This window comes from Emericellopsis atlantica (assembly GCF_019669845.1).
Source record: "Emericellopsis atlantica unplaced genomic scaffold F5Z01scaffold_2, whole genome shotgun sequence".
Taxonomy (NCBI): domain Eukaryota; kingdom Fungi; phylum Ascomycota; class Sordariomycetes; order Hypocreales; family Bionectriaceae; genus Emericellopsis; species Emericellopsis atlantica.
In genome coordinates, this window is record NW_025764704.1 from 911,055 (window position 1) to 924,669 (window position 13,615).

At 59.0% G+C, this 13,615-nt stretch overlaps 5 protein-coding genes across 5 annotated transcripts; 2 read left to right on the plus strand and 3 right to left on the minus strand.

Moving 5' to 3' along the window:
- Positions 1–2,485: 2,485 nt before the first annotated feature.
- Positions 2,486–4,166, plus strand: F5Z01DRAFT_643766 (uncharacterized protein). The gene has a single exon (XM_046262736.1). The coding sequence runs from the start codon at positions 2,883–2,885 to the stop codon at positions 3,861–3,863; it is 981 nt and encodes a 326-aa protein (XP_046122547.1). The 5' UTR covers positions 2,486–2,882; the 3' UTR covers positions 3,864–4,166.
- Positions 4,044–6,299, minus strand: F5Z01DRAFT_207376 (uncharacterized protein). The gene is made up of 3 exons (XM_046258132.1): positions 5,824–6,299; positions 4,984–5,770; positions 4,044–4,935 (listed from the first exon to the last, which is right to left on the minus strand). The coding sequence occupies exons 1-3, from the start codon at positions 6,097–6,099 to the stop codon at positions 4,265–4,267; spliced, it is 1,734 nt and encodes a 577-aa protein (XP_046122548.1). The 5' UTR covers positions 6,100–6,299; the 3' UTR covers positions 4,044–4,264.
- A 527-nt stretch (positions 6,300–6,826) lies between these two features.
- F5Z01DRAFT_206399 (uncharacterized protein) lies at positions 6,827–8,512 on the minus strand. Its single transcript, XM_046258131.1, has 3 exons — positions 8,231–8,512; positions 7,787–8,106; positions 6,827–7,731 (listed from the first exon to the last, which is right to left on the minus strand). Exons 2-3 carry the CDS (start codon positions 8,082–8,084, stop codon positions 6,932–6,934), a joined length of 1,098 nt encoding a protein of 365 aa, XP_046122549.1. The 5' UTR covers positions 8,085–8,106; positions 8,231–8,512; the 3' UTR covers positions 6,827–6,931.
- A 60-nt stretch (positions 8,513–8,572) lies between these two features.
- F5Z01DRAFT_643773 (adaptin N terminal region-domain-containing protein) lies at positions 8,573–11,589 on the plus strand (the record flags this gene model as incomplete). The annotated part of the gene is made up of 2 exons (XM_046262737.1): positions 8,573–8,648; positions 8,708–11,589. The coding sequence occupies 2 exons, from the start codon at positions 8,573–8,575 to the stop codon at positions 11,587–11,589; spliced, it is 2,958 nt and encodes a 985-aa protein (XP_046122550.1).
- Positions 11,590–11,687: 98 nt separating this feature from the next.
- F5Z01DRAFT_206376 (uncharacterized protein) lies at positions 11,688–13,330 on the minus strand. Its single transcript, XM_046258129.1, has one exon. It carries the CDS (start codon positions 12,996–12,998, stop codon positions 12,177–12,179), a length of 822 nt encoding a protein of 273 aa, XP_046122551.1. The 5' UTR covers positions 12,999–13,330; the 3' UTR covers positions 11,688–12,176.
- Between the last annotated feature and the right edge of the window lie 285 nt (positions 13,331–13,615).

Genomic DNA, 13,615 nt, shown 5'->3' on the forward strand with positions numbered 1-13,615 from the left:
GCTTCTCACACTCTGTGCAGGCTGCAATGCCCAACGTGGGGTAATTGGCGTGATCCGCAGATGAGAGACCGCATCTGACGCCAATAGTGCCGGCTGCTAGCCAAGGCCAGCCTCGCAACAGGTTAAGCTGCGCAGGAATTACCACTTTGGGCGTTTGGCCTAGGTGCGAATGCTACCAAAGTTGGTACGTACAGAATGTTTGAAACGGAAACTGTTGACTAGCGCCATTGTTTCACAGCTCGTGAGCTGCTTGTTCAACGTTGTTCTGACTCGGTTTGATTCGCCTCGAATGGGCACGACTCGGAGTCAGTCCACTGTCCAAGTGCGCGTATCATGCGGACGATCATGTTGCTGGGCTGGCGCAGAATAGAGCTCAGCGGCCCACATGTCGACACTCAAGTTCTCAACCGGCAACATCACCAAGTGATCGATGGGCGAAGCTACAGTGACTGGCTGCCTATCCTACGCAAAACCGAGAGGATACCAAGCTGATGGCCGGCCAAGCCGCCACATAACAATCATCATATCATTCATTTGCGCACCGGACATAATCCCCAGAGACAGATCTGGAGACTGGGCGCCAAGCGGCCAAAAGCGCCGGTGACTGGATCCTGGCCCCACGCAACGTCTAAAGTGGGCTCCGGTGGTTTATGCGACAAACCCCTGCAGCTGGCTGCACGCTCGACGACTGGCCTTTGGTGGCCCTGGGCTTTGGACCTTTGGTTCTTCTGTCACCCAACCATGAGACACACCAATGCTCAATGGACCGTCGCAGGGCGCCAGCACTGCCTCGCCTCGCCCCAAGCTACCCAGTTATGCTAGAAGTTTGAAACCATCAAGCTTATGTATTTCCTCGGCGCTTGCCGGGCGGGCGTCAACATGGCCGCACAGCACAAGGCTCCTACGCTGTAGCATCCAGTACTCGTTTTCAAGGCAGTGTCCGTGATCAAGACACAACCATTGGCCTTGAAAACAACAAAGCCTGGCTTCACGATGTATACCGGAACCGGAACTTGGGGTCAACATGGTCCAATACTAGCACCAACACCAGCACCGGAAGACCAGGGGCATGGCCGCGATATTCTCCTCTCGTGATGTGACCAGGGGTAGCCGCTGGTCCGCCGCATGGGGCTGGTTCCAACGTCTCAGGGGCGACCCCTGCCTGGTAGCATCTGGACGACCCAGGCCAAGGTGGAACACGGCTTCTTGGTGCAGACGACCTGTCTGCTCTACGGCTCTGCTCTGCTATATAGAAGCAGACGAGTCCTCTTCTCTGTCTGGTTTTCTTTCCAACAGCACGCACTCTGTCTTTTCTTGTTCGTTCTATCATCAGTAATCGCTAATATCCTTCTCGGTCCAAAGTCATTCGTTTCCTTTGGCCACTTGCAATTCATCCCATAATCTTTTTTTATTTACATATCATCACACTCGCTGTACACACATACCGATAACTACAACAACAAGAACAACACAACTCTATCACGATGAGGAACACACTTGCCATTATGGCGGCCGCCGCTGGTCCGGCCGCCGCTACAGTAAGTTTACCGTCTTATACCTCGACAGTCGACCTCGGCGCTGACAGCATATAGTTCGGCCTTGGTGTTGGCGCTGGCCTGAGTGGTGGCGTCAAGGGCGGCCTCGACGCAGGTGCTGACGTCGGTGCCGGTGTCGATGTTGGCGTCGGCGCTGGTGTCGGTGCTGGCGTCGATGTTGGCGCCGGTATTGATCTCGGTCTCGGCGGCGGTGCTGGTATTGGTGCCGGTGTCGGCCTTGACCTCGGCGGTGGCATTGGCTTCGGCAAGAAGTTCTGCAACGCCCCTACGTTCCCCTCGCCTGGCATCTCGGACAACAAGTGCGACTCCAAGTGGAAGGGTGGCTTCGACTGGAAGGACCTCCTGCCCGGCAAGAAGTTCGACCACTACCTTGGCCTCGACTTCAAGGGCTGGGGCTGCGAGGACGACAAGACCTGGGGCAAGGTCATCTCCGGCGAGTGTGGCAAGGACCGCAACACGGCCCCCTCCTTTGGCTGCGGCTCCAAGTCGGGCCTCGACAAGTTCTCCCTGAAGGACTTTGAGGTCGACGTCGAGTTCGACTGCCGCCTCGAGTTCCACTACGACATGCCCGACGGCTCGCAGTGCAAGCACTCCTCGGACTGCTTCAAGGGCAAGAAGAACAAGATCACCAACACCCAGTGCGGTGGTGCCAAGGACGTCAAGGTTGTCTTCCCCGACCAGCCCAACAAGCCCAAGGACACTTGCAAGATCAAGGTCCCCAAGATCGACTTTGACTGCGACGACAACACCCCCGACGTCCCCACTGTCCCCGAGACTCCTGAGTGCCCCGGTGGTTCCAACTGCCCCGACACCCCCGATACTCCTGAGACTCCCGAGTGCCCCGGTGGTTCCAACTGCCCCGACACCCCTGACACCCCCGAGACGCCTGAGTGCCCCGGTGGCTCCGACTGCCCCGACACCCCTGACACCCCCGAGACTCCTGAGTGCCCCGGTGGTTCCAACTGCCCCGACACCCCCGATACTCCTGAGACTCCCGAGTGCCCCGGTGGCTCCGACTGCCCCGACACCCCTGACACCCCCGAGACGCCTGAGTGCCCCGGTGGTTCCAACTGCCCCGACACCCCCGACACTCCTGAGACTCCTGACACCCCGGAGACTCCTGGAAGCCCTACGGTCACTCCCACGCCTGGAAGCCCCGACTCGAGCGCTGTGCCTTCCGCCTCTACTCCTGTCAACAACGACTCGAGCGCCCTGCCTTCCGGTACCACCACCCCCGGTGCTACTACTCCCGGTGCCAGCGCCACTACCCCCGGCGCCATTGTCTCCTCGGCCGTCTCCTCGCCCGCTGTCTCTACCACCCCTGAGATGACCACCTCGACCATCTTCACCACCACCGTCAAGACCATCACCAGCTGCGGACCCGAGGTTACCAACTGCCCTGCTGACGGCACTCCCACCGGCCCCGTTTTCGTTACCGAGACTGTTGCCGTGTCGACCACCGTCTGCCCTGTCACGGAGGTCAACGGAGGCGACAAGCCCACCACCGCCGCTGATGAGCTTCCCGAGAGCCCCAAGCCCACCACGCCCGCTGGAGGCGACAACCAGACCCCTGATCTCCCCGACCTCGAGCTTCCTTGCCCCGACGTTGTCCCCAAGTGCATGAACACCTTCCTCCACAAGGTCAAGGACTGCAAGGACAACTTGGACGCCGCCTGCTTCTGCCCCGATAAGGACTTTGTTGAGGAGACCTACCAGTGCCTGTACGCCCACGGTGAGACCGATGACATTGTCTCCGAGGCTGTCCAGTTCTTCCAGGGCTTCTGCGCTCCTTACATCCCCAAGAACCCTGCCATTGTCACTGGTCCCGATGCCATCACCTCGTGCATCACCGTCACCGGCACCCCCACCGTCACCTCGATCCCCTACACCACCATTGTCGTCGAGACCACCGTCACTGAGCCCTGCGTCTCGGAGGGTGTCACCATCACCTCCTCTTCCACTGTCAGGACCATCTCCACCGAGATCACTGTGCCCGAGGTCGAGGTGCCCACCATCACCCGCGGCCCCACTGCCTCTAACCAGCTGCCCGTGGCCACGGAGACCGGCGCCGTCCCTCAGGTCCCCGAGACTGGCGCTCCCCAGGTCCCTGAGACCGGCGCCCCTCAGGTTCCTGCTGAGCCCACCGGCATCTACAGCACCCTCCTCACCACCAAGCCCATTGCCGGCACTGGTGGTCTCCCCATCCCCAGCCCCTCCTCCGATGTCCCCATCCCCGGCGCTGCCTCCAACGTCCGCGCCGGCATGGGTCTCGGCCTGGTCGTCATGGCCGTTGCCGCCGCTCTCTAAGCGCGCACATTTCCTCACTTTCATAGACACATAGCACACACACACACCCACACGCATGCAACGCTTTCTTGCATGACATCATACCGTTCTTACGATCCTTACGAAATGCTATTGGCATTGGTGGACAGAGAGACCACGTTGGGGATGGTGCAGCATTTGGACAGAGTCTGAAAGGAAAGGCGGCGGTAGAAAAATACGAGGGCATGTTGATAAGATAGTCGCATATACCCCCCCGGCGCTGCCTCCTCCACTGGTCTTTGTAATATTAATTCGCCCATCAGGGCTGTGCTTGCTGAAAACCTTCTCGCTTCTTGCTTGCCGATGTGATGTGAATGGATACTCTGAATGTCGCTGGATGCAAACCAAAGACTGGAACAACGGATCGTCCCCCCAGCTACTTATTACAGCTTGGCCCCCTCCTGTCTCTGCCTCAGTCTCTCACGCTCCTTCAAGTCCTTCCTCAGTATCTTTCCACTGGCACTCTTGGGTATCACGTCTACAAATTCCACGCCTCCCCTGAGCCACTTGTGGTTGGCCTTGTGGTCCTGGACATGCTTCTCAAGGGCTTGTGCAATCTCCTTGTCCGGAGTGCCGGCCGTGGCGGATGACACCTTGACGACATAGGCCTTGGGCACCTCGCCCGCTCTCGGGTCCTGGACGGGGATCACAGCACAGTCGTAGACGGTGGGATGAGTGAGCAGATGCGCCTCCAGCTCGGCTGGCGCCACCTGGTGGCCCTTGACCTTGATCAGCTCCTTGATGCGGTCGACAACGAACCAGTGCTCGTTGCCCTGCGCGCTCTTCCTCACGACCACCTCGTCCCCGGTCCTCAGCCACCTCCCGTCCTCGTCCCAGATGAAGGTCTCGGCGTTTGCCCGCTCGCTGTGGAGGTAGCCCAGCACGACGGACGGTCCCTGTACCAGCATTTCGCCAGGCGTGTCGTAGGCGGTGACCTCCTGCCCGTCGGGGGTGACGATCTTTGCGCACGTGCCCGGGACCAGGGACCCCGACGAGCCAATGTCAATGTCCAGCTCGTCCGTCGACGTGACGAGAGGGCTTGCTTCCGTCATGCCTAGGTCCAGTCAGTACCGTTCCACGCTGGTGTCTTCTCGAGCCTTACCGTAACCTTGACCTATCCTCCACTGGGGATAGCGCTTGAGCGCATCCTGCACGAGCTCCTTGCCCAACGGTGCTGCGCCGCTGTACAGAAACTTGACGCTGCTGAGGTCGTGCTGGCGGCACTTGTCCTCGTTCTGCATCATGCTGATCAGGATCGGCGGGACAATGTTGAGCCTGCGAATCTTGAACCGGTCCACCACCTGCAGAAAGGTGTCAATCTCGAACTTTGGCAGAACAATCACCTCGTCTCCCCGGTACTGCGACACCAGCGCCACGACGGTAAGCCCGTAGATGTGCGAGAGGGGCAGGAGGCCCAGTGCGACCTGGGTAGTGATGCCGAGCTCGTCGCGCGTCGGGCCTTCTCCCACGCGACCGGCGAGAATGTTGGAGATGATATTTGTGTGCGAGATCATGACGGCCTTGGGGAGGCCCGACGTGCCGCTGGAGTAGCACAGGTAGGCCACCTGGCGGGCGCCCTGGCCCTTGGTCCATTGCAGCGGTGCCGTGGGTGGCAGCTGTTGTCCTTGGGATATCAACTCGTCCACTGTAGTGTGCGGCAGACTGCCTGTGTCGCCGGCCATGGACAGGATCAAGATGTTGTCCTTAGAGAGACCTGCTGCTTCGGCGGCCTTGCGCGCCGTGTCCAAGAGAGCCGTACATGTGAAGAGAGCTTTGGCCCCGGACGACCGAAGCTGGTGTTCAAGCTCTGACGCCGAGTATGCCGCACTGGCGGGTGCAACGATGCCATTGAGTCGATGTACAGCGTGGGTGAAGGGGATGTAGTCGATCTGCTCTGTTAGTCCACTGTCACTCACGATGCAGTCGATAGGGGCAAGCATACCGTGTTGAGAGAAAACAAGGCGACGACTCTGTCCCACGCCGTGTCCTGATGGGGGTGGAAGCCCAATCTCTCGCCGATGCCTCTCGCCAAGAAGTCTACCCGCTGCTTCACCTCGCCTGCCGAGTACGTCTTACCGGTCAAGCCACAGGTGTACGGGCTGCGCGACTGGTCGAGCGGGTAGCGGCCATACTGCTCATTGCTCATAAACTCCTCCAAAGTGATGGAGTCGGGGATGTGAGGCAGCTTGGGAAGCCGCTCTGGCGGGTAAAAGATCATCTTCCTTTGAGTTCATGCAGAGCGCGACGCGGCGAGAGGAAGGGATGGCAAGACCGAGACTGGACAGGACACACGATCGACGACGGGTCGTCAGATTCCCTTGGAGAGGACGAAGGGGCAGCCGTCATGGCTCCTTATGTACCGCAACTCCGTGGATCGAGCCCTTTGGACGGACACGCACGCATGCACGAACCCTCCTCCTGGTGGTGTTCGCGTGCCGAGGGTAGCATCCTCCTCCACTGAACCTCCAGGGGGGCCAGGCCGGATCCGAGCCAATTGGTGCCAGTGGGTAGCCTTGGAACCCCAGAATTATGACATGCGGGGAATGACGATGCTGGTGTGGTCTGGTGCCATCTCCACACACCCCGTCTGGCTTCGACGCTGTCAAGGCAATGTGCGGTTAATTCGACATGACGCCTATGACATGCCCACCGAGGCGCCGGTGGAGGAGGAGTTGGAGGAGTAGGATGCCTGTTGCCGGCGGGAGCATCGATCCGCCACCATCTTTGAACGCCTGTCTACGGAGTAGCTCCTGGTAAGGCCACGCGATTGGCTTTTTGAGAGAAAGTTCTTGGTGGCGGCAGTTCTGGAGGCGGTGACGGATGGTAAGTAAGTAAGCCATGAGAAAGGACTCCAATAGTTCCAAGTGTCCTGTGGCACACTGTCAAGGTGTCGCCTTGACAACTGAAGCCTCGAACGACGCTGCCCCGTTCAAATCTGGCTGGTGAAGATGTGCGAGCTGATCGAGTGGTACCCAAATAGCAACCAGTCTGCGATGCGGTTTTCTATGATACAGTCTATATGCTATGCAATATTACTTACATTGGCCCTTTCAAGCTTTGCCTGTCCCAGACACAAGCAGGATCACACTGGCCAGCTGCCGCGTCACATCCTCCTTATTCACGTCGTACGTATCCTCGACCTCTCCCCACTGCATCGCTTGCCAGTCGACCTCGAGGTTTGTGGCCCGCACAGCCTCCTCGGCGCCAAAGAGCTGACCGCTCAACGCATCTCCCGTGTTGGCTGATCCCTCGCTCCACTCGGCTACCAGCCTCGCCGAGGCCAGGACAGACTTGCCTGCCAATGTGCCACGCTCGAGACCGGCAATCTCAAAGGCGTCCAGGCGCGATATCCAGCTCCGCACGACGGCCTGTGTTTCCGGGGACTGCGACCGGGGCATGATGGAGTGTCCGTCGAGGGCAGGCGTGATGGTAACGCCCGGCCAGATTTTCGATGTCAGGAAAGCCAGCGTCTCCTTGGCGGTCTCGGTCTGGACATCCCTGAGTGACTCCCCGGCATCGTTCTTGAGGTCGTACGGGCCCGCAGGCGGCGCCCAGCACAGCATCGAGTCCGTGTCGAGATAACGCATCACAGTGTTGACGATTGACGTCCGAATCGGCGCTGTCTCGACGGATGAAGCTGCCGCGTCGTCGGCTTGTATGTCGAGAGCGCGGCAGACGAGACTGGTCAGAGGAATAAGGTGTGACCTCGTAGCTTCCTGCGCCGATGTGAGCTGGTCCCATTCGAGGGCCAGCGCAGAGGCGAGGTTCGGCTTGGAGAGGGGTATGGGAATGACCTCTTTGGTATTGGGGTGTCGTAGCGCGCGGCTGTCCAGGAATACTTGCAGAGCACCTGCTTGGTTAGCGATCCCCATACTGGTCGCGCGGCTGGAGGATCCTGGACTCACCATCAACTTCCCGTACCGTCACGTCTTGCCAGAAGCGCTTTTGGAGCACGCCGCCCTTCTTCCCCTCCGCCACCGTCCGTATCTGCTTCGCCGACTTGAGCATCTCGGCCTGCCGTTTCCTGCGCTCTACCCGCTCGTATGCCTTGTTCGCATTCTCGGCGAGTGGTGCCTCTGGAGGCGGCCCGGTGCCAACAACGGGCGCGACATTGGCCGTCCTGAGTATTGTCGTGTGCAGCGAGCGAGCCGGCCGGAGGCGAGGGACTGCAGATCGAACAAGTAATCGCGTCGGCGCATGCATAATGGCGGCTGAGATGGTACTGCTGAGTTGAAAGTCCTCGGAAATTTTAGGTCCTACTGCTAGGTGACATCAACTGGGGAAATGAAGCAGCGTGTACTAACAGTCATACTGCATCTTAGTGAGTGGTGTTGTTAAGGATGCCCCACAAGTGGTGCGCATTATTACAGGGTAAGCTGGAATGATAGACCTTCGTCGATCTTGTCGACAGATGCGCTTCATCGGTCAGGCATTCAGGAACACTTTGCCATGCTGGGGGCTGAACTATGTGAAGCGTGCAAATATAGAGAGAAAATAACCATCCCTAATGATCGAACAGCCTCTCTGAACCATTCCTCCAAACTTAACGCCGCATCCCCCAAAACCAGTCGCGCGAGTCTCAAATCACGTGACGCATCCCTGAACCACCTTGCAACGTGGTGATATCTGGCAGCAGCTCCGTCGAGCTTCAACCACCGCCATACTCCACAACCTCCACGCCGTCGCCCAGCATGAGCTACGGCAAGAAAGACGAAGATGCCGACCTGGGCTTGGTCAAGGTGGACCGCACGCAGGTTTTCCAGGAAGGTCGGTGAACCGCCGTGCCCAGGAGGCCCTCACACCCCACCAGCTAACGAGACAAACAGCCCGCCTGTTCAACAGCTCGCCCATCCAGCCGCGACGATGCCGAATCCTCCTGACCAAGATTGCCCTGCTTCTCTACACCGGCGAGAAGTTCCCCAAGAATGAAGCGACGACCCTCTTCTTTGGCATCTCGAAGCTCTTCCAGAACAAGGATGCCAGCCTTCGCCAAATGGTCCACCTTGTCATCAAGGAGTTGGCCAATTCGGCCGAGGATATCATCATGGTCACCAGTACAATTATGAAGGACACTGGCGGCAGCACCGACGCCATCTTCCGACCGAATGCCATTCGCGCCCTGTGCCGCATCATCGACGCCACGACCGTCCAGTCGATCGAACGTGTCATGAAGACCGCCATTGTCGACAAGAACCCGTCCGTCTCGTCGGCCGCGCTCGTCTCCTCGTATCACCTCCTCCCCATCGCCAAGGATGTTGTCAAGCGCTGGCAAAGCGAGACCCAGGAGGCGGCGGCTGCCAGCAAGTCCTCGAGCGGCGGTTACTCGCTCGGTTTCTCCTCGTCCGCCGGCAACCTGCCCATGAACAACTCGACCATGACGCAGTACCACGCCATTGGACTTCTGTATCAGATGCGCAGCTCGGATCGCATGGCGCTCGTCAAGATGGTGCAGCAGTTTGGTGCCGCTGGCGTGGTGAAGAGTCCCGCGGCTCTCACCATGCTGGTGCGCCTCGCCGCCCAGCTCGCCGAGGAGGATGCCTCGCTACGGAAGCCCATGATGCAGCTGCTGGACGGCTGGTTGCGCCACAAGAGCGAGATGGTCAACTTTGAGGCGGCCAAGGCCATCTGCGACATGCGGGATGTGACGGACGCCGAGGTGAACCAGGCCGTTCATGTCCTCCAGCTGTTCCTGACATCGCCACGCGCCGTCACCAAGTTTGCGGCCCTCCGCATCCTGCACAACTTCGCCTCGTTCAAGCCACAAGCCGTCAACGTGTGCAACCCCGACATTGAGCTCCTCATTTCGAACAGCAACCGATCGATCGCGACCTTTGCTATCACGACGCTCCTCAAGACTGGCAACGAGGCCTCGGTGGACCGCTTGATGAAGCAGGTCTCGGGCTTCATGTCTGAGATCACGGACGAGTTCAAGATCACCATTGTCGAGGCTATCCGCACTCTCTGTCTCAAGTTCCCCAGCAAGCAGGCTGGCATGCTCACATTCCTCAGCGGCATCCTGCGCGATGAGGGTGGCTACGACTTCAAGCGTGCTGTCGTGGAGAGCATGTTCGACTTGATCAAGTTCGTACCCGATTCAAAGGAGGACGCCCTGGCGCATCTCTGCGAGTTCATCGAGGATTGCGAGTTCACCAAGCTTGCCGTCCGCATCCTCCACCTCATCGGGTTGGAGGGGCCCAAGTGCTCGAACCCCACAAAGTACATCAGGTACATCTACAACCGTGTCGTTCTCGAGAACGCCATCGTGCGCGCGGCCGCCGTCACCGCCCTGGCCAAATTTGGTGTCGGACAGAAGGATCCCGACGTCAAGAGCAGCGTCCGGGTCCTGCTGACCCGCTGCCTCGACGACGTCGACGACGAAGTCCGCGACCGTGCCGCGTTGAACCTCAAGTTGATGAGCGAAGAGGACGACGACATGGCGCTTGACTTTGTAAAGAACGAGTCCATGTTCTCGCTGCCCACGTTTGAGCACCAGCTGGTCATGTACGTCACCTCGGACGACCAGGCGGCGTTCGAGTCGCCCTTTGATATCTCCAAGATTCCCATCGTCACCCGCGAGCAGGCCGACGCCGAGGACCGCACTAAGAAGCTCACGGCCACCGCGCCCACGCTCAAGGCCCCCAAGGCCGGCCCCACAAAGTCGTCTGCCTCCAGCGCCGAAGCGGCCGCGTCGGCGTCGGCCCAGGCTCAGCGGTATGCTCAGGAGCTCAGCGAGATTCCAGAGATCCAAGAGTTTGGCGCCGTCCTCAAGTCGTCGCCGATTGTCGAGCTCACAGAGGCCGAGACCGAGTACGTCGTCAACCTCGTCAAGCACATTTTCAAGGAGCACATTGTGCTGCAATTCGAGGTCAAGAACACCCTGCCGGACACGGTGCTCGAGAACGTCTCGGTGGTGGCGACGCCCTCGGAAGAGGACGAGCTCGAGGAGGCCTTTATCATGGAGGCTGCGCGTCTGGCGACAGACGAACCTGGCAAGGTATACGTTGCGTTCCAAAAGATCAATGGCGAGGGTGCTCTGCCCGTCAGCACCTTTAGCAACGTCCTCAAGTTCACCAGCAAGGAGATTGACCCCTCGACTGGCGAGCCCGAGGCGGAAGGCTACGACGACGAGTACGAGATCTCCGAGTTTGACCTCACCGGCAGCGACTACATTATCCCGACGTTTGCCAGCAACTTTAGTCACCTGTGGGAGCAGATTGGCGCGTCAGGGGAGGAGGCCGAGGAGACCTTGCAGCTCGGTGGGATGAAGAGCATCGCAGGTAAGCAGCGCGGCGACATGGGCACGGGCCATGCTAACATGATGGATCACAGATGCCACGGAGCAACTCGCAAAGACACTCTCCCTCCAGCCCGTCGATGGGACCGACGTGCCCGTCAACCCAAGCACACATACGCTCAAATTGCTGGGCAAGAGCGTGTCCGGCGGCCGCGTGGTGGCCACGGTCCGGATGGCCTTTTCCTCCAAATCGGGCGTGACGACAAAGCTCACGGTGCGAAGCGAGGAGGAGAACGTGGCGGCGCTGGTGATTGCGTCGGTGGCATGAATAGATTCAGCAGGCGTTGTGGGATACTGATGCAACAGGAGGTGGCGGGCAAAAGTAGAAGGGGGTGTAATGACTACCTGAATTCTTGCACAAATACAATGTCTTCCGTCTCTGTCTCTCAGAAATCCTCTAGCTTGGTCACGTAGTAGGCGACCTCTTCGTACGGATGCGATCTGCGTGTCGTCAGACGCACAACCCTAGAACGAGGGGGCGGTAACAAGACGTACTCTTTCAGCGCGGCGACCGCGGCCTTGATGACTTCGCCCTTGCAGACCACCTCGACCCTGAGCTCGTCTACCTGCTCCACGGTGCCGACGGTGCCTATCGTCGGGTGGGCGCCCTGCGTGGGACGGAACGAGCCGGTGCCGGGCGAGACGAAGCAGCAGTCGGCGTAGTTGGGGTACTGGCCCGCGCCTGTGGCGAAGAGGGCGCGCTTGATGACGGCGAGCGAGGGGGGCGGGGTGAAGAACGTGAGGACGTAGCGGGACATGCTTGGCGTTTGGCTTGCTGTCGTCTGATGCGTGGTGGGATGGAGAAGAGAAGTGGCAGTGAGGGGGCTGGTGATGCAGGTCCAGCCAACACAGAATCTATGTGCATCCTACTGCGTGGTTGCTTCGCCAGGCCTGACCTTGGATAGGGCCATGACAGCCGCCAATTCGATTGTTGCACGTCCAGTGTGTGTGCTATATACATGATTGTTACATTTGTACAGTGGTTCGATGATTCAACCTCATCACGCTATGAACATTGTCGCCAGGAGCGCGAGAGTAAGAACCGCGCCGGTCGTGAAATGCATTCTCATCCCATCATCCGAGTCATCGCCTGTCGTCTCCGCTTGGGTCTCGCCAGCCGTTTCCGTCGTTGCAGGAGTCTCTTGCACACGGTCCCCAGTCGGTGAGGAGAGCGTCGTTTCTATCGTTGGTGTACTTTGTGACTGCTCAGTATATGTGCCTTCTGATGTGGTTGCAGGTGTACTGGTAGCGGTGGAAGCGGAAGTGGATGATATTGGCGTCTTTTCCCCTGACGCCGAACTGCTCGTTGGGATGCTTTCCCCATTGTCGACCCATGTCCATGACAAGTAACCCGCGTCCTGTCTGTAGTAGCTTCTCGTCTGCCAGTCCCCCGTCCAGCTGTTGGGATAGCTCGTGGGCATCTCGACACCAGGCACCGTCAACGTCGCGCACACGACTTCGCCGCCTGGCGCGCCTCTGGGATTGCTCTCCTCCTCTGACAAGCCGACGCGGCCGTCGGCGAGGCACATAAAATGCTCACTGAATCCGTATGGATATCTGTCGTTGTGCTCATCCAGTTTCGGGTCCACCTGACAGAGCAGCGCACATGTGACTGGGTAGGCTGGGTCGTCGGGCGAGGTGGGCGTCGTGATGTTGTAGACGGTGCCCGAGCAGCACTCTGCGAAGCGCGCGGCGTGGTAGTAGCCCATGGGAGGCGTCTTGCAGACGAGACCCGGAAGGTTGTCGGGCCATTCTGAAAAGGCCGAGTCTGTGACGGCGAGGTTGAACGTTGGTGAGCCTTTACATTGACCTGGGGTTTCCATGGCTGGCGGTGATGCAGGCAGGGCTGCGCGAGGAGAGGTACCAAGATTAAAGAGTGATTCAACGTCGAGTAGAGGAAGAAAAATAAGAAGAAAAAGAATGGTTCAAACTTCACGCAGCCCCGTGAAAAAGGACGAGCGAGAGGGAGTGACAATGTCAGATTCTTGGCAAATAAGGCTTAGCGAGCTTGGCTCTGCCCACTTGACGAGGCCTCACGGTAAGCACGGCGTCGTCATCGTGAAATTGCACGCTCTCGTATCCAGACGAGCTTGGTCATGTAGCAGGGTGAATTGTCGAGTGAGAACTGGATCGTGGGAGGTCGCGCTGCCGTCCAAGTCTAGGATATGGTCCAAGAGTCAAGACTACTATGTAGCCCAAGAATGGAGCGTCTAGACTAGCTGGGGGCCTGGGGTGAAGCCACAGGGCTGGAGTGGATGTGGTACGTACATGTAACCGTGCGTCAACACTCAACAGGGCCACTAAATTAACATCACGGACCTCTGTTTGGATTGGCTCACATCAGTTGACATCATGGTCGCCATCGCAAAGTCATGCGGATTACGTGACGTGTGGGCTAGGACAGGCCAGTCTGCACAGTTGGGGGCATCAACAAGTTGCT

Coding starts and splice junctions, on each gene's coding strand:
- F5Z01DRAFT_207376 (XM_046258132.1), bottom strand. CDS start 6,099: ATGATCTTTTACCCGCCAGAGCGGCTTCCCAAGCTGCCTCACATCCCC. Junction 5,771..5,823: donor CCTTGTTTTCTCTCAACACG/GTATGCTTGCCC, acceptor CTAACAGAGCAG/ATCGACTACATCCCCTTCAC. Junction 4,936..4,983: donor GAGGATAGGTCAAGGTTACG/GTAAGGCTCGAG, acceptor GACTGGACCTAG/GCATGACGGAAGCAAGCCCT.
- F5Z01DRAFT_206376 (XM_046258129.1), bottom strand. CDS start 12,998: ATGGAAACCCCAGGTCAATGTAAAGGCTCACCAACGTTCAACCTCGCC.
- F5Z01DRAFT_643766 (XM_046262736.1), top strand. CDS start 2,883: ATGACCACCTCGACCATCTTCACCACCACCGTCAAGACCATCACCAGC.
- F5Z01DRAFT_206399 (XM_046258131.1), bottom strand. CDS start 8,084: ATGCATGCGCCGACGCGATTACTTGTTCGATCTGCAGTCCCTCGCCTC. Junction 7,732..7,786: donor GACGGTACGGGAAGTTGATG/GTGAGTCCAGGA, acceptor CTAACCAAGCAG/GTGCTCTGCAAGTATTCCTG.